This window comes from Cololabis saira, chromosome 3 (assembly GCF_033807715.1).
Source record: "Cololabis saira isolate AMF1-May2022 chromosome 3, fColSai1.1, whole genome shotgun sequence".
In the NCBI taxonomy this organism is placed as follows: Eukaryota; Metazoa; Chordata; class Actinopteri; order Beloniformes; family Belonidae; genus Cololabis; species Cololabis saira.
In genome coordinates, this window is record NC_084589.1 from 3,963,285 (window position 1) to 3,983,239 (window position 19,955).

Consider the following 19,955-nt stretch of genomic DNA (forward strand, 5'->3'; position numbering starts at 1 on the left):
CTCCGTACATCTGCATGAAATGCATAATATGCCCCTAGTGTTCAACACAGTGTAGTACTCTCCTGTATAGTTAGTGGTTTATGTTGTAGTGAGCCATCAGGATTTATCCAAGGTGTCACTTTTCCACCTGCTTGACACCTAGTGTAAATACATTCTGGTTGATTTTAATGAGAGAAGTTGTTTGTGTTGTTTTGCACATGTTTTGTCACAATGGCTGATTTGCCAGAGTCAGTGCCGAACTGCCTTCAACATTATTCTGTAGAAATAATAGCCTTTACTGTTATTCTGGTAGAATAATCCATATTTTGAGACTGATTCTGCTGTTAAAGATATAATTTTCCTGGAAATCCAGGTGGTGCCCCGTCTTGATTAGGTCATCTTGATTATTCAATTTGATAAATAATCTATTTTATTAATTATTAATAATTGTTGAAGGTACAGGTAATATAAACGGTGAGGTCATCCATCCGTCCATCTGACTCCAGTTCCAGCTCTCAGCCTTCAGGTTTGCCATCTATTTATTTAGAGATTGTCTTCCATCATTAGGGCCCGAGCACCTTCAGTGCGAAGGCCCTATTGTATCTGTAGGAATTTTTTTTTTTCTTTTTTCTTCCCCGAACAGGAAGTCGGCCATTTTGAATAAATTGTGTCATTTTGGCGAAATTTATGCCATTCCTTCGGCAGTTAATTCAGCCCGAACCGTAACGTGCACCCAGGTGTGTTATACATCAAAATGTGCGTCTACATCCTGCGACACCACGCATTACTTTTCTCTTTCAAAAGTGTTACCGTGGCGACGCTAGACGCCAAAAGGCGCGCCCACCCTTCATCTGATTGGTCCATATTTGATAGTTCTCCAAAAGTCACCAAATTTTGCATGCAAGCCAGACTTGGCGATAAATTTTATATTTCATGGTTTGCATTAATGGGCGTGGCCTAACGGCTCAACAGCGCCCCCTAGAATACTTTTATCTGCCATAACTTTTGAATGGTTTGACATAGGAAGTCGTGGGTGGTGTCATGGGACTCTGTAATGAGTCCTTAAGCTTCGTTGGCCTTAATTAGCCCCGCCCCTTCTTCTGATTGGTTGTCCCGATTTCCTGCTATAACATTGGAATGGTTTGACATAGAGAGTCGTGGGTGGTGTCATCAGATTCTTTATGGAGTCCTTGACCTTCATTGGCCAGAATTAGCCCCGCCCCTTCTTCTGATTGGTTGTCCCTTTTTTCTGCTATAACTTTTGAATGGTTTGACATAGGAAGTCGTGGGTGGTGTCTTTTCTGATATGCTTATGGGGGGCGGTGGCCGTGAGTGCGAGGGCCCGTTCATCGCTGCTTGCAGCTTTAATTCATGTTGAGCCTCTTTGTACTGCAGATCTTGTTTGAGAGTTGAAACCACAGTAACCCGGTCCTTCATCAGAGTAACTAAGTTGCTGTAATGTTTGCTTTGCACAGATTACACACTTTTTACCTGTTTTTCACACTGGCCGTAGTCCGGACCCTGGTCTGGCTGAAAGAAGCACGTTTCCCCGTGGTTCTTTGCCAGCTCTATTAGGCCCATAGCAGTTCTCACGGTGGCGTTGCGAGCGTGCACGAACACCATCACCTGTGGCACAAAGAGAAGGGAGAAACATGTTCAACACAGCAGCAGCTGAGTGGCTAAGATGAGGTTGGTACTGTGCAGTGATTACATCAAAAAGACTGTCTGTAATATTTAGGGTCACTTCATTTGTGAGCTGTTTGTATGAACGACGAGTAGACTGGACGTAAAGGTCTACACGCTGTTAGGACACGCTTTTAATGTGAAATCATGTTTTATATCCAAAAACTCAATGACATTTAACCCTTGTACTGTCTTTGGGTCAAAATGACCCAATTCTTCTATCCTTCATTCCTCCTACCATGCTCTCTCCTTCCTTCTTCCTTTCCTCTTTTCCTCCTTTACTCATTTTTCTTCCTACCTCCCTTTCGTCATTTGTTCCTTTATTACCTTCTTTGCTTTTCCTTCCTTCTTTCCTTATTTTCTCCATTCCTTCTGTGGGGTTAACTAAAGGTTAGCTTGGTGCATCTGTTCGGGACTTCCCGTTTTGTCCGGAAGGGGCCCCATTGACCCATGACCCATTTGACCTTTGTCCTTTTAAAACTTTAAGCTTCTGTATCCTCCCGTTGTCCATTGTCCACTGTCTACCGTTCACTGTTGAGTGTCCTTATATGGTCATTTCCTGTCAAGTTTCTCAATAAAAAGCTCATGCAGGAGGAGGATCTTGGGGGAAGAGCTCAGGAGTTCTCCATGAGGGCCTCGTGCCCTGCACTCCTCTGCTCTTCCCCCTCTGCAGAAGTACGTTGAAAATCATTCCAATGTAGTCTCTGTGTCTTTCCTCGTTACGAATGTATGTAAATGTTGATTTGGGACATCTTTGGGAGATTTTTCGTGCCGAAACCCGGGACCTCAAGATCTGTGACGTTGGAACGGCGTAGGATCAAAAGGCCACCTAAAAACTGTCGACAGCCGTTCTGACTTTAGGGACGGGGCCAATATAAGTTGGTCCTGCACTGGTCCAGAGTCCAGTGACGGGTCCCCGAGCCAGGAAAGGCACCGAGAGACTGGTAAGAGACCTCCTCTTACTTAGGGTATTGAAGTATTTTTGTGTAAAATACGAGTGAAATTCTGTGTATACTAACCTGGGGTTAGCGAAAAAAAGGGTTGGCGGCGGGCCTGGGACCCATTTTTGAAGTAAGGGACTTTAATAAGATACTAGCCTGGGGTTAGTGCGTAAGGCCAGCACCCACTGGGTCTGGGACCCGCTTTAAGGTCAGGGACTTTAAAGTACAGAATGACGAGAGGAGGTTTCTATTGGAATGTTTTTTAATGGTTTTTGTCTAATGTTTGTCTTGTCTAATGTTCTTGTCTAATGTTTATGACGGAAACTGTCTATGTTCACTGTTGAGGTTTCCAAAATTGAGAAGCAAAATTTGTGTGTGTGTGTGTGTGTGTGTGTGTGTGTGTGTGTGTGTGTGTGTGTGTGTGTGTGTGTGTGTGTGTGTGTGTGTGTGTGTGTGTAAGGCTGCAGCAGTGTGTGTGAAAGCACGCTCTAGCATGTTCTGTCTGGGTGCGCGTTCACGAGGGGCTGCGTAAGTGAGAGGCTTAGTGAAGCCTAAGAATGGAAATGTTTCAATGAGTGTTGAAATTTCCTATGGGGAAGTTTTTGTTGGAATGATACAAATTACTGGCTTCTTTAGATGGTGTGATCTGTGTCTGACAGGGAGACTTTTTGTCTGCTGGACAAAACAAGAGCTTCAGAGGATGTTTTGGCTAGTGTTTCAAGTGAGAAGCTCCCCTCTTGAAAAAGACATAGAAATGGAATAATGTAGTCTTTTTCTACCATTCTAAGCCCTGAATGGAGGCATAGTGTCGTAGAATTGTCAAATTGGGTTAATTCACCATTCGAATGGTTGCAGATTACTTTTGCAATACTGTATTTGACCAGGTCTTTGTATGTTTTGATCGTATAGAAATGTGATTCTTGCCATTGTGAGTATGAGATGTGTAAGATTGGATTTGACTTTTACACAAGCGTGAAACATGTCAATCATTTTTCTATATTTTGTCTGTCGTAAAATCACGTACGGATGATTGACAGCTTCAACGGGTTGGGTTTCGTCCCGTGAAATGAGCACCGCTGTATTTTTAGAATACAGTAGAAGGGCGTGTTCATTAACCTACTGTCAATTGCATGTCAGTGACATTTTACACAGAAAGGGGTGTATGGAGAAGAAACAAACCTGTTGCGCAATCCTTTTAGAAAAAGAGGAACTCTGAGTGGACACTAGCCTATTCACACTGAAAAAATATGTACATTTGTGATCAGTGCTGCTACCATTTAGTTTGGGAGTTCATTTGAAATGCACCAATTGAGTTTGGTTAGTGTAGTTTGAGGAGAAATAATTTACACATACGCACTGACACACAAACCCACATATAGATGAGTTTTTGTTTATGTGTAGTTTACGCATCGGAATTTATCCCAAAATTTGTTTAATTTTTTTAAGACTTTTATAAATACATTCTGATTAATTTGAATGAGAAAGATGAGTAAACAGGAAGATGAAAAAGAAGGCTAAAAAAATAAAAAAATAAATAAATAAATAAATAGATGAAACGGTAAAAGCTGCTGATGGTCTTGCAGATCCATTTCGGGATACCGACCTGTTCGCAATTGGCTTGGTAGATTTGGAGTTAAAATTAAATAATCAAATTGTTGTGTCTCCATAGAGGAGCATGCACTTGCATTGCAGCATGCAAACAAAAAGATTGGGAGTCTCCTGAAGACTACATTATTCATCTGGAGACAGTTTTCCAGCACCATTCTGGCATTCCTTTTGAACTTGCGGACAATAGAGCTTAACAGCAGTTGATAAGGCATTATTTGATGGAATACTCCCTTCAATCCAACGTTTTGTAACAATAAATTATTGTTTATATATGTAGGTTCACTAGTAACTATTGGGTTACGTTGCAGGAGAGTTGCTGCACGGACAGTTTTGTGTGTGAGACAACAGAACTGCCAGGACCGTTATGTGATTAACCGTTTTGTCACTGGACCGTTATGTTACCCACTTGGGTTGAAATAAGAAAATTCTGTAGTCCTTGACTAAGGCGAGGAGAAGTCAGGACGCTGGCGAGAAACAAGAAGAAGAGGATGATGACAACAAGACCCTTACCCCTGTTGACATCCAACTCAAATTTTAATTGACATGCAAAACAATGCTCCGCAAAGAGAGAAGGACATTTGGCTAAATGAAGGTGCTACTGTACCTTCAGAAGGCCTCTGTGTGGTGCGAAGCAAACCGGTGCTTCCAAGGGATTTGTTCCCCCTGGTGGCTGGGTTGAGCCATGGGAGTTCAATGTCTCACCAGGAGGGAGGCAGGGTATGGTACATCACCAGGACTAAACTAAATACCTACTTAAAATTTTTTTTTTGTAGGAGCTGTCTAACATGTTGCAGGCACAACACGCAAGGCAATATGAGACCTAAAAGAGGTCAGTGTCCCCAAGGGACCTATCCATTTGAAGTTATCCATTTGGATTTCATTGAGCTTTCCAGAAGTGGGCAATACTTGGAATAGACTAATGGCACTGTTAAGCTAAGGCCCAGGAAAACCATGGAAGAAACTGGAAAACCATGACCTGAATGCCGGCCATTAGTCGAAATGTACATGAGAATCGTCACACCCTTTGGGTGGCGCATGGTCGCCCGTTCCAACTCCCCTCTATGGGATGGAGAACCATGGCAAGAGAAAACCGAAGAGGCAAATCCGCTCTCGATGTGGATGAGTAAATTGTTTGCTGGAAAAATGTTCAAAGTTCTTGTGAGCTGCTGGTTTTTCCTCTCTCTCTCCTAAGCAGGAACTGCTGAAACTGGGTGACCAGATCCTGATTCGAGTGGTGAAAGGTCATCACCCCGTTGGGACGGCCCTTTTGTTGTCCAGATCAGGACACCAACAGCAGTAAAGGCTGTTGAACGATCTACGTGGGTTCACCAGGCACAGTGAAAGCTAGTAGAAAACTTTCCAGACCCTGAGTAGGCCGGAAGTCGGACGGTATCAAAACCCTTGTCCGCTGAATAACTCATCTGACGCCTACTCACCAGCCACGGGCCTGAAGAAGATGACTACCCCAAACTGACTGGCTACAACAAGCTGGAGAGGAGTCCGAGAGATGGAAGAAACTTTTCCACTAATGAGTCATGCTGACATGTTAGGAATTGTTCCTCAAACTCTTTACTTACATTGCTGTTGTAATTTATGAACACTGCTGCATGTTCATCCCTGATGAAACCGGTACTGAAAGTAATGTTACCAAAGCTATAGCCGAATTACGTCAGTCGTGTCAGAAGACAGACGCTCAGCAGGTACCACCCTTTGGGTCCTGGCTGACTTCCGACCCCTGGACTGACTTAATGACTAAAATTATGATTCCGTTCATCACTGTCCTGGTACTGTTCTGTGTTTTCACTGCCTGTATCATTCTGTGTCTCCGTGCAATGGTCCTCTGGACCATTGCACGGAGACTGATGACAAGGATGTCTATGATGACACTGGAATGTAAACTGTTTCATTTTGTTTATGCTCATATCCTAAGCCTAATGGGCGGATATTAGTTGAAGTTTCAAAAGAACAAACAACTATTGTTAAATTTAGGGAGGCCATTGCTTATCTTACGACAGTGCGAAATAGTGATGTAGTCGAGGCCAGTGACCTGGGTTCTACCTCTGCAGATGTTGATTTCCTTGCTAGTAACACTGCTGATTTGTTGCATTCAGCTTTAGATGAAGTTGCTCCTTTGAAAAGGAGGGTTTCTAGCCACAGGAGCTTAACTCCCTGGTATAATTCAGATATCCGCATGTTGAAACAAAACGTGCGTAAAATGGAAAGGAAGTGGTACTCTTGTAGGTCTGTAGACTCTCATCGTGAATGGAAAGATATTCTAATAGTATATAAAAAAGCCATTCGCAAAGCCAGAACAGCTTATTATTCAACGTTGATAGAGGATAACAAAAGTAACCCACGTTTTCTGTTCAGCACTGTAGCCAGGCTGACAAAGAGTCACAACTCTGTTGAGCCGTGCATTCCTGCAGCTCTCAGTAGTGAGGACTTTATGGGCTTCTTCAACAGTAAAATCGCGAGAATTAGAGAAGAAATCAACCAGCCGGTTGTAGGTGTTTCTTCAGCTTTAGCGACTTCCCTAGGCTCTGACTTGTCTCTAGACTGTTTTGATCCTATAGACCTCCCTGAGCTGACTTCACTCGTTAATAGAGCTAAGTCAACCACATGTATGTTAGACCCCATCCCGACTCGACTATTCAAACATATTTTTTCTCTTATTGGTACGACAATACTGGACCAAATTAACTTATCCCTAAGTTTAGGATATGTACCACAGGTTTTCAAAGTCGCAGTAATTAGTACTTAAAAAACCTTCTCTTGACCCAGACACCTTAGCTAATTATAGACCAATTTCCAACCTTCCATTTGTGTCTAAAATTCTGGAAAAGGCAGTTTCAAGCCAGTTATGTGACTATTTGTATAGAAATGATCTGTTTGAAGTCTTTCAGTCAGGGTTCAGAATGCATCATAGCACAGAGACAGCACTTGTTCGAGTCACGAATGACCTCCTTATGGCCTCAGATAAGGGATTAGTGTCCATACTGGTTCTACTGGACCTCAGTGCTGCTTTTGACACTATAGATCATGGCATTTTACTGCACAGGTTAGAGCATGTTGTTGGGATTAAAGGGACAGCTCTATGTTGGTTTAAATCATACCTATCTGACAGGTTCCAGTTTGTTCATGTACATGAGGTTTCTTCAGAACAGTCAAGGGTCTGTTATGGTGTTCCGCAGGGTTCAGTGCTAGGGCCAATCTTGTTCAGTTTATACATGCAGCCGTTGGGAAGTATAATCCAGAATCACGGCATACAATTTCATTGTTATGCTGATGATACGCAGCTCTATTTGTCTATGAAGCCGGATGAAACAAAACCGTTAGTTAAACTTCAGGCATGTCTTAGGGACATCAAGGACTGGATGTCCAGAAATTTCCTGCTTCTAAATTCAGATAAAACAGAGGTTATCATTCTTGGTCCAGAGCATCTTAGGAAGGGATTAGATGGTGTTGCGATGGCTTCCAGTGCAACTGTGAGAAATCTTGGTGTTATTTTCGATCAGGATTTGTCGTTTAAACCATATGTTAATCAGGTTTGTAAAATAGCGTTTTTCCATCTCCGTAATATTGCAAAAATTAGGAAAATCCTCTAGCAGAGTGATGCAGAAAAACTAGTTCATGCGTTTGTATCTTCTAGACTAGATTACTGTAATGTGTTGTTAGCAGGATGTCCAAGTAATTTGCTGAATAGGCTCCAGCTGATCCAAAATGCAGCAGCACGAGTACTGACAGGAATTAGCAGGAGAGACCACGTCTCTCCAGTGTTAGCGTCGCTCCATTGGTTACCCGTAAAATTCAGAATCCAATTTAAAATTTTATTACTTGCGTATAAAGCCCAAAACGGCTTAGCTCCGCATTATTTGCAAGACCTGATAGTGCCTTATGTTCCTGTCAGAGCTCTCCGTTCTCAGAGTGCAGGTTTACTCGTAGTTCCTAGAGTATCTAAATGTAGATTTGGAGGGCGGGCGTTCTGCTATCAGGCGCCATTACTATGGAACCAACTTCCAATCTGGGTTAAGGGGGCTGACACCACCTCCACCTTTAAAACTAAACTTAAAGCATTTCTGTTTAGTAAAGCCTATAGTTAGTGTTTAGTAAACCTCTAGCTGGTGTTGGTAAATCTCTAGGTAGTGTAAACTTTAGTGTGTCAGAGTCGCTCCTGTGGTTTCTTGTGCTGGCCCCCCCTTCTCCTCCCTTTTCTCTCTTTTGTCCATGTTGCAGCATCCTTTGCCGGACACCGGAACCTGCAGTGTGGGAGTGAGGGGGGCAGGGTAACGGCCCCTTTTGGGCGGGGGAGAATGTTCGTCCCTCAAGACTCCTCTCCCTGGCCCTGCCCCTTCTCAACCTTTCCCCGACCCTGCACCCCAACCTGGGACTTGATGATTGGGCCGGAGCTTCGGGAGCTGCGTGCTGGCCTGCGGTCCCCACCCCTGGTCATCCCGTTGCTGGCCCCCCCTTCTCCTCCCTTTTCTCTCTTTTGTCCTGCAGGTGGCCGTGGGTGGCTTGTAGCTTGCATTACGGAGCACAAGTCTTTTCCTGACCCTGCACCCCAACCTGGGACTTGCTGATTGGGCCGGAGCTTCGGGAGCTGTGTGCTGGCCTGCGGTCCCCACCCCCGGTCATCCCGTTGCTGCTTCCACCTGCCTGCTGTGCTGTTGCCGTCCCTGACCCACCAGTCTGGCCCTCGGCAGGAGGGTCCCCCCTGATGAGCCTGGTCCTGCTCAAGGTTTCTTCCCTCCTAAAGGGGAGTTTTTCCTTGCCACTGTTTGGCTTAAGGTTTTTCTCCCACTAGGGGAGTTTTTACCTGCCATTGTTTATGTAATAACTGCTCGGGGGTCATGTTCTGGGTATGGGTCTCTGTAAAGCGTCTAGAGACAACTCTGTTGTATTAGACGCTATATAAATAAAATTGAATTGAATTGAATTGAATTGAATTGAGGGAATTGTGGGGTTAGGTTAGCTTGGTGCATCTGTTCGGGACTTCCCGTTTTGTCCGGAAGGGGCCCCATTGACCCATTGACCCATTAACCCATGACCCATTTGACCTTTGTCCTTTTAAAACTTTAAGCTTCTGTATCCTCCCATTGTCCATTGTCTACCGTTCACTGTTGACTGTCCTTATATGGTAATTTTCTGTCAAGTTTCTCAATAAAAAGCTCATGCAGGAGGAGGATCTTGGGGGAAGAGCTCAGGAGTTCTCCATGACGGCCTTGTGTCGTGTGTTGCAGACGGCCTCGTGTCGTGTGTTGCAGACGTGCTGCAGGTGTGATGCAGACGTGCTGCAGACGTGCTGCAGGTGTGATGCAGACGTGCTGCAGGCGTGAAGCAGACGTGCTGCAGACATGCTGCAGGTGTGATGCAGACGTGCTGCAGGCGTGATGCAGACGTGCTGCAGGTGTGATGCAGACGTGCTGCAGGCGTGATGCAGGTGTGCTGCAGGCGTGATGCAGATGTGCTGCAGACGTGATGCAGGTGTGCTGCAGACGTGCTGCAGGTGCTGCAGACGTGCTGCAGGCGTGTTGCAGACGTGCTGCAGGCGTGCTGCAGACGTGCTGCAGGCGTGTTGCAGACGTGCTGCAGGCGTGCTGCAGACGTGCTGCAGGCGTGCTGCAGACGTGATGCAGTCGTGCTGCAGGCGTGCTGCAGACGTGCTGTAGGCGTGTTGCAGACTTGCTGCAGGCGTGGTGCAGACGTGCTGCAGGCGTGCTGCAGACGTGCTGCAGACGTGCTGCAGACCTGCTGCAGACGTGCTGCAGACGTGCTGCAGGCGTGATGCAGGCGTGATGCAGACGTGCTGAAGGCGTGCAGCTGTGTGTATGCTCAACACGGTCCGAGGAGACGGCCATGGCAAATGTTATTCATCAGAGGTGTTTTATCAGCCGCCCTGAGCTGTGTGCAGGCGTTGTTGGCAGGAAGCGCCAGCTTCTCGCTTATTAAACTCTGTTCTGGCAGCATGCCCCCCACCAGGGGGGTGCTGGGGAATCATAAAGGAAATTTCATCCATCGCATCCTCCCAGATGAAATTAATCTCCGTCTGAAGATCTTCTTCACAATTTAATAGTGAGTGAAGAAGAGGTCCCCCCAGCTGAACTGCAGCCTCAGAACCCCGCCCCCTCCCGTTGGACTGAAACCAACAGAGACGTTTCTACCTCAGGCAGATAACAGGGCTGGAGAAACAAGTCAAACGGCTCGGGTGGGAATGCGTGCGCATGTGTGCTCTAAAATGAGGGAAACAACAACAACAATCTGTGAGAACTAAATGGTGAAGTCTGAATTCTCCCAGCAGGCCTTGGTGGGGGGTGGGGGGGTGAGCAGGGCTACGCCGGGGGAGATAAGACGTTGGGAGAGTCCAGATAGAAGGTGTTCATTCCAAAGGTTTCAAAAAATATCTCTGCTGCAGAAGTCTCTGTTCATGAAAAGGTTCAGAGAGAGGTTTTCTAAGAATTGTGTGAGACATGTCTGAACAGTCAACACAGACACACAGTTTTCTTTTTGAGCATCCCAGGTTTTATAAGGCCATTTTAAATTCACTGATTGGCCACGGTTACATGATGTTTTTTATTTCGGAATGAATTATTCCAAATTAAAATTCCGAAATTAAACTTTTTTCCTTCCAGTTTACATGGAAATAGTAATTCTGAATTGAGGTTTACATGGAAAACACGTTTGATGGTCTTTCTCCAATTCCTCTACAGGTCTGGGGGTTGGGAAGGTTCTGATTGGATAGGGGGGGGACCGGAAGTTAAACTACCGGAAGAAAAACTAACTTAGCTGCTACAACTTTGAAAAGCTCACAATTTTTATGTTTCCTGTTTCCAACTGTTCTTTTAATGATTTCTATTTATTAAATAAATGGTCTCTGCTCTTGACCAGCGTTTACTGCTGCTGCATCTTGAAACTTTGTTTGGAAAACCAGCCCAGCAGGAATATAAGGTCATGGAGACAGACGGGCGAGGGAACGAGCAGAAAGAAAGACCGGAATTAATTTAAAGAGGAATGAGTGGATACATGATCACGGAATTATTCTATTCTGATTTAAAATCAGAATAAACCAGCCACTTACTTCAGAATTAAGTTTAATTCAGAATGTCCATTTTCATTCAGAATTTGGTGTTTACATGGTAATTTTTACTCATTTTAAATCTGATTTAATTTTAATTCTGAATTAAAGAGGAAGAAACTCATTATGTGTGAAGGTGGGGGGCCAGTCATCGTGGGCTGAAGTGGTTTGTTAAATGGGATCTAAACCACTGCAGCACACACCCCTGATCTGTGACAAAGATAACAAACACTTTACGATAATATTACAATATTCGGAGTGGCTAATTCCAGTTCAGTGTTTTGAGACTTCTCCAGCACTGTCAATAGTTTGCTGTAAAACTTTACAGGGTGTTGAACTTTGTGGCTCAGCAGATCTTCACAGGCTTTAGCCATTTTTGGCTCAAGATATTCATCAAGCAGATCTTGTTCTCCATCCGACTTTAGTGACCCGATGGAACAAACGTATCTGCAGCAGATGCAGGAAACTGAACTCTGTCCTGCTCCAGGGCCAGCGAGCACCAGTCCCAACAAACCCATCCCTGCAGGGCTGCTGGTCGGGGACTGAGCCAGAGCCGGATTAACGGAGAGGCAGAGTAGGCACGTGCCTAGGGCCCGACAGGGGGGGGGCCCAGACAGAGGGGAAAAAAAAAAAAAAAAAAAAAAAAAATTTTTTTTTTTTTTTTTTTTTTTTTTTTGTCTGCACACATATTAATGGTTGATAACATGCCGGTAAAAAACCTAAGGCATATATATATATGTGCATTATTACTATATTTAGTATACATACATATATATATACGCATACATACGCACAGGGCCGCCGCAAGGGATGTGCGAACCGTGCGACCGCACGGGGCCTGGCGCCCCAAGGGGCCTGGCGCCCCAAGGGGCCTGGCGCCCCAAGGGGCCTGGCGCTATGGGCCGTTTTTTTTTCCCCTATTTTTTTTTTTTCTTTATAAATATCAACAGTCACGTTCCATTACAGACCTAAATGTGTACTAGTCTGTGCATATCAATAAATATATGTGCAATGATGACGCGTGTGTGTTGTTCAATCCAATGATCAGACCAAGCGCAGGCACAAGCTGCTCTGATCCAGACGGGTGGAGGTGGAACAAACTGTCACACAATGTCGAGAAAACGTGACAGATTCAGGAAATTTCCATCAGGGGATGAAAAAAGAAAAAAACTAAAGACAATGGAAGAGTTTAATGCCTCTCTGAAAGGCACGTTTGATAAATTTGTTACAAAAATCACCGATCCGCTCGGGTCTCAAGCAGCCGTGGGGCCCCGCGTCGAGGCAAGAGATGATGATGAGGCAGGGGAAGGTATCCAGTATTTTGCTAATTGGAGAGTTAAAATTGCGCATAGAAACACCAGATCCGACCCGAAAAACCCAAAAATTTCGCGCGCGCTCGCTACGCTCACGCGCGAGGGCCACCCTGGCTATTTCACACAGGGCCTAGCAAATCTCTCTAACGGCTCTGCATACGCATACATATACATACATATACACATACAGACATACATACTACAGCACACTTTGTCTTACTGCAAATTGTATTGGTCTTTGTAGATTTGACTTCTTATTTAACTATTCAATTTAATCAACACATTTAATTAAGATTTTCTGCAAAATGCTCACAATCGATAAGATAAGGATAATTTAATAGCATTTAATAGAGCATTGTAATAACATATAAATAATAAATATCTAAAAATAGTCTGATAGACTGTTTAATATACAACACATGACTTATTTTGGAATACAAAGAACCAACTTGACTATGACTTTGCTATGTAAAATGTGAATTAAGTTTTATTAGTAACTTTGGTAAGTTTAAGATTTCATAAATAACATTGATGGAGGGGGGCCCGAAAATCACAGTCTGCCTAGTGTAGTCCATTTATTTAATCCGGCTCTGGACTGAGCTGCACAAAATTACCCTATTTTCAAATCCAACTACATGAAACTAGAAATGTGTTAAATATTACCATTTGGATCTGGAGCTGCTACCCTCACTGTCAACTGCATTTTGAACAACGGTGCTATTTTGAGAGGAAGTATTTCTGTAAATCATCTTACAAACAGATTCAGAAACACGACGACAACAGCTTTTTTTGTCCTTCTGATCAGAAAAACAAAGACGAGCCTTGAGGTGTTTGAATAACTACAAACATGTGAGTAGAGTGAAACAATAGTCAGAATGAAAGGAACAGAGTCGAAACTGGAAACAAGTGTTTCTCTCCGCTTCTAGGACAACACATCGTTCCATTGAAAGCTGAGTGAAGGGGCTGTTTGCACATGAAAGTCAGTTCACAACAACTCTTCACTGATTCTGCCTGGTGCCAGTTCACTACTAACGTTATCTCAATTCACTTTGCAGAGAAAACATGTTCAACGCTCTGCAGTTAAGTATAAATCTGTTCATCCGTCTGCCCATCCATTACACACACCCATCCATCCATTACACACACACATCCATCCATCCATTACATCCATCCATGCATCCATCCCTCCATTACATCCATCCATGCATCCATCCCTCCATTACATCCATCCATCCATCCTTTACATCCATCCATCCATCCTTTACATCCATGCATCCATCCATCCATCCCCCTTCCTCCCTCCCTCCCTCCCTCCCTCCCTCCCTGCTCTTCTGCTGGACCCTGACTGAGCTCTCTCCAGTGAAGGGCAGGGGTTCCCCCTGAACAGGTTGCCAGTTCAGCACAGAGCCAAGTAGAAACACACACCAACACACATGCACATGGGTTGGATTGTACCCGGGAAAACCCACACTACCACAGGGAGAATATTCACTCTCCACCGCTGGGAGTCCAGGACCTGCTTGCTGTGCCGCAGCACTACTAACTAGCCATCCACCGTGCTGCCCAGTACCATCCACTTCATCTGGATTACCTCCAAGCAGAGTCAAGTTCACAGGGAACTGTTAACCCCATCAGGTCCACATTGACAATTCATGTAACGCCAATAAAACAAATACAGCCCAGTTAATGTTAGATCTTTACAGGCGGTGAGGAGAACATTTTCAGGACAAATATGCGCTTTTGTTCAGTTCAAAGAAACAGAAAACACTTACCTGATGACCGGCTTTAACCTGCGCCAGGACTTTGTTGTAACAAACTTCCTCGATGTCATGAATCTGCTGGATCTGAACAGGACACAAAACCGAAATCAATGAACTAACTGAATACACCAACTCATCTCTTCAACTCTAAAAAAAAAAGTAATTAGTCAGCCACCATTGTACAAGTTCTCCCACTTAACAAGATAAGAGGCCTGTAATTTTCATCATAGGTATATCTCAACTATGAGAGACACAATGAAAAAAAAATCCAGAAAATCACATTGTCTGATTTTTAAAGAATTTATTTGCAATTATAGTGGAAAATTAGTATTTGGTCAATTACTAAGTTCATCTCAATACTTTGTTATATACACTTTGTTATCAATGACAGAGGTCAAATATTCTCTGTAAGTCTTCACAAGGTTTTCTATACTGTTGCTGGTATTTTGGTCCATTCCTCCATGATCTCCTCTAGAGCAGTGATTGGTCCGTTCCTCCATGATCTCCTCTAGAGCAGTGATTGGTCCGTTCCTCCATGATCTCCTCTAGAGCAGTGATTGGTCCGTTCCTCCATGATCTCCTCTAGAGCAGTGATTGGTCCGTTCCTCCATGCAGATCTCCTCTAGAGCAGTGATTGGTCCGTTCCTCCATGATCTCCTCTAGAGCAGTGATTGGTCCGTTCCTCCATGATATCCTCTAGAGCAGTGATTGGTCCGTTCCTCCATGCAGATCTCCTCTAGAGCAGTGATTGGTCCGTTCCTCCATGATCTCCTCTAGAGCAGTGATTGGTCCGTTCCTCCATGATATCCTCTAGAGCAGTGATTGGTCCGTTCCTCCATGCAGATCTCCTCTAGAGCAGTGATTGGTCCGTTCCTCCATGATCTCCTCTAGAGCAGTGATTGGTCCGTTCCTCCATGCAGATCTCCTCTACACTCTAAAAAGTAATTCAGTTGCCTTGTAAATATAACCATTTAGAAAATGTATATAAGCTTAATAAAATCTCTAATTATCACGTATGAGATTGTTTTAATTGCAGATGCCAAAATAAATGAGTAAAAATCCAACTGTTAATTTTGTGTAAAATGTATCTATTGTTTTATTTAATTTCATGAGAATAAATTAGTTTTTGATAAACTGGTAATATTTTTTAAATATGCTCAATAACTGTGGGTGGGTTTCCATCATAATATTTGAGAATGGATTAGTTATACAGATGACTTTAACTAAATAGAATTATTAATGATTCCAACTCAATATCTTTAGTCTTTTGTGAAGACCCACCCATTAGACACAGTTACCTGCCTCTGATTGGCTAGAGACACTGAACTTTGACGTCAGGCGCATTTTCAAATCCAAGCGCAAACGGAGGACACGGAAAAGACGAGCAACGAACCTTTCCAGCCATTTCATCAAAAAGAGCAGCAGTCTTGGTAAGTAGACATCCAACAAATGTTAATTAAATATTGAATGTGTCTGCATATTCTACTTGTTTAGTTGGACGTGACACTAGCCATGTTTCTCATGATACTCGTCTGTTTCAAGGCGGGAGGGCAGAGTAAAACTTCCCCCCCGAAAAAAAAGACTTTACCCGTTTCAACCATTTACAACAGAACACGCTGTGTATTATGACATTCATTGCCTACACATAATTGTAGGCATTTGACGGTTATATGACCGTGATTTTAAAAATTAAAAATGTGATATTAGGTGAAAGTCCGCATATGAAAATATTGTGTAAATGAACCTTTCGCATTTCGCTCCGCGAAGGGTCTATTTTCTTCCGCGGTGCTTTTTCTCCTCAAGCAGCCATTATGCATCCACCATTGCATTGTCTGCTGCATTTTCATGAACAAAGTTCCTTCAATAAATCTTCACTGTATATTCTGAACTGGGCTAGGGTTATTCTCCTCGAGGAGGATTGAAATTAAATTAAAGTATTGTGTAAATGAACCAGTCGCATTTGGCTCCGCGAAGGGTCTATTTTCTTCCGCAGTGCTTTTCTCAAGCAGCCATTAGGCATTCACCATTGGATTGTCTGCTGCATTTTCATGAACAAATTTCCTTCAATAAATTTTCACTGTGATATTTTGAACTGGGCTATGGTTATTTTCCTTGGGGAGGATTGACATGTTGAGTCATTTAGATTTTTAAGTAGATTTTTTCATTAACTACATTTTTTATAATTAGTATGACAGATATTAGTCAACGTTTTTGAATGAAAGTAACATTAAAACAATCTGTTGGTTCCCTGTTAACACTATTGTATTTATCATCCTTTTTCTTTTCTGTTTTACAGTTAATGGAATGGAGGTGTAAACTCTGCACATCTGTGGAGTCATCAAAAGGGACTGTTGGCTGTATGTAGCACAGCATCAACATTTAGAATAATACCTTAAACATCATCATTGCATCATTGGTGAGATTTTATTTTGCTTTATTCCATGACTGCATCGGTGAAAGCTGCTCATTGTGTGTCTATAAAACGAAACAGTCTGAAAGTGAGCTCTTACCAATTGTCTTAATGTGTGCAGGGTGCTGCTGGTGCTCCTGTCAGCATAGAAGAGGAGTTGTCCACAGAAGTGATGAAAATCTACCTGCTGCCGAACCGAGGAACTACTGACGTAGGCATTGTGATTGAGGGAATCCCTGTCCTCACCAACCTTGGGGATCTTAGCAGAGCCTGCTGCCATCTCCTGGGACTGACCTACGTCTTTGATTTGAAGTACCCCGCAAAGCTCAAACATAGCTTTGAGGTTTTCCAGAAGGTGCTGCTTCAGCTAGACCCTCTACATCTTTCACCCAAAGTTCAGAGACTGAAGAAATGTCTTCTTACTTAGTTAAGGAACTATGGTTCAGCAAGATGCTCTCAGGTTTAAAGGTATCGTCTGTTTGCTGCCACTGTTCCAGATTGTGATTGAAGAGTTCTTGATGTTCACTGAAAGTGGATTTGTTGAGTGACAAATGTTTTAATATGGAGATAACTTTTTTTTTTTTTGGGGGTGGGGGGGGCGGGGGCGTTTTATTGTTTACATTAGACTAAGACTACAATCGAAACTGCCAAACAGCCCATGGCTGTGACTTACTGTCATTTTAAAGGGCTCATAGTTCCTGTTGCACTGTTGGATGGATGCACAGCACGCAAGCACTTTTACCTTTTCTTTTTTTGTTTAACCAAATTGAAATGTTAAAGTTTTATACAATAAAAATAATTGACTGTATAATTGCCTTGTGTACTCATTTTGACAAGGGTGAATGAACATTTATTTTTATAATTATTTATTTATATAAAATATATATATATATATAATTAAAATAAATATATAATACAGTTAATATTGAGTATAGGTAACACATTTGTTTTGTTAAATCATACACTCATATTCAGTCGGATCAACCAAGTATTCCCGTTGTATATACTCAATATTTTATGTGGTTTTGACTTAAGTTTTCTTTGGCATATTTATGCACATCTACTCAATTTTTTTCATACCGAGTTACTTAACATTGCTATTTAAATTTGCTTAAAGGTTTTAATTGCACTTACTCAATTTTTTAGGTTTATTTTACACAATTGCATGGCAGTCAAATTTACTCAATATGTATGAGTGTAAAAATGTTTCACCCATTTTATTGAGTAGGTAGGCGTTTTTGTTTTTAGAGTGTAGAGCAGTGATTGGTCCGTTCCTCCATGATCTCCTCTAGAGCAGTGATTGGTCCGTTCCTCCGTGATCTCCTCTAGAGCAGTGACTGGTCCGTTCCTCCATGATCTCCTCTAGAGCAGTGATTGGTCCGTTCCTCCATGCAGATCTCCTCTAAGCAGTGATTGGTCTGTTCCTCCATGATCTCCTCTAGAGCAGTGATTGGTCCGTTCCTCCATGACCTCCTCTAGAGCAGTGATTGGTCCGTTCCTCCATGATCTCCTCTAGAGCAGTGATTGGTCTGTTCCTCCATGACCTCCTCTAGAGCAGTGATTGGTCCGTTCCTCCATGATCTCCTCTAAGCAGTGATTGGTCCGTTCCTCCATGATCTCCTCTAGAGCAGTGATTGGTCCGTTCCTCCATGCAGATCTCCTCTAAGCAGTGATTGGTCCGTTCCTCCATGATCTCCTCTAGAGCAGTGATTGGCCCGTTCCTCCGTGCAGATCTCCTCTAGAGCAGTGATTGGTCCGTTCATCCATGATCTCCTCTAGAGCAGTGATTGGTCCGTTCCTCCATGCAGATCTCCTCTAGAGCAGTGATTGGTCCGTTCATCCATGATCTCCTCTAGAGCAGTGATTGGTCCGTTCCTCCATGATCTCCTCTAGAGCAGTGATTGGTCCGTTCCTCCATGATCTCCTCTAGAGCAGTGATTGGTCCGTTCCTCCATGATCTCCTCTAGAACAGTGATTGGTCCGTTCCTCCATGATGTCCTCTAGAGCAGTGATTGGTCCGTTCCTCCATGACCTCCTCTAGAGCAGTGATTGGTCCGTTCCTCCATGATCTCCTCTAGAGCAGTGATTGGTCCGTTCCTCCATGATGTCCTCTAGAGCAGTGATTGGTCCGTTCCTCCATGACCTCCTCTAGAGCAGTGATTGGTCCGTTCCTCCATGATCTCCTCTAGAGCAGTGATTGGTCCGTTCCTCCATGATCTCCTCTACAGCAGTGATTGGTCCGTTCCTCCATGATCTCCTCTAAAGCAGTGATTGGTCCGTTCCTCCATGATCTCCTCTAGAGCAGTGATTGGTCAGTTCCTCCATGATCTCCTCTAGAGCAGTGATTGGTCCGTTCCTCCATGATGTCCTCTAGAGCAGTGATTGGTCCGTTCCTCCATGATCTCCTCTAGAGCAGTGATTGGTCCGTTCCTCCATGATGTCCTCTAGAGCAGTGATTGGTCCGTTCCTCCATGATCTCCTCTAAAGCAGTGATTGGTCCGTTCCTCCATGATCTCCTCTAGAGCAGTGATTGGTCCGTTCCTCCATGATGTCCTCTAGAGCAGTGATTGGTCCGTTCCTCCATGATGTCCTCTAGAGCAGTGATTGGTCCGTTCCTCCATGATGTCCTCTAGAGCAGTGATTGGTCCGTTCCTCCATGATCTCCTCTAGAGCAGTGATGTTTTGGGGCTGTCGCTGGGCAACATGGACTTTCAACTCCCTCCAAAGATTTTCTATGGGGTTGAGATCTGGAGGCTGGCTAGACCACTCCAGGACCTTGAAATGTTTCTTACGAAGCCACTCCTTCGTTGCCGTGGCGATGTGTTTGGATCATTGTCCTGCTGAAAGACCCAGCCACGTTTCATCTTCAATGCTCTGCTGATGGAAGGAGGTTTTCACTCAAAATCTCACCATACATGGCCCCATTCATTCTTTCCCTACACGGATCAGTCGTCCTGGTCCCTTTGCAGAAAAACATCCCCAAAGCATGATGTTTCCACCCCTGTGCTTCACAGTAGGTTTGCTGTTCTTTGGATGCAACTCAGCTTTCTTTCTCCTCCAAACACGACAAGTTGTGTTTCTACCAAAAAGTTCTATTTTGGTTTCATCTGACCATATAACATTCTCCCAATCCTCTTGTGCATCATCCAAATGCTCTCTAGCAAACTTCAGACCTGGACATGTCCTGTC

General features: G+C 43.7%; 1 protein-coding gene across 3 annotated transcripts in view; it reads right to left on the bottom strand.

The window, feature by feature from the left end:
- The window catches only part of ascc3 (activating signal cointegrator 1 complex subunit 3), a 277,397-nt gene that overhangs the window by 119,915 nt on the left and 137,527 nt on the right, over positions 1–19,955 (bottom strand). For all 3 annotated transcript variants that reach the window (XM_061715394.1, XM_061715404.1, XM_061715413.1), the window contains exons 13-14: positions 14,369–14,440; positions 1,471–1,605 (exon numbers count right to left, since the gene is read on the bottom strand). In XM_061715394.1, coding sequence (XP_061571378.1) covers positions 1,471–1,605; positions 14,369–14,440 — 207 coding nt within the window. The remainder of the gene's footprint in view (positions 1–1,470; positions 1,606–14,368; positions 14,441–19,955) is intronic.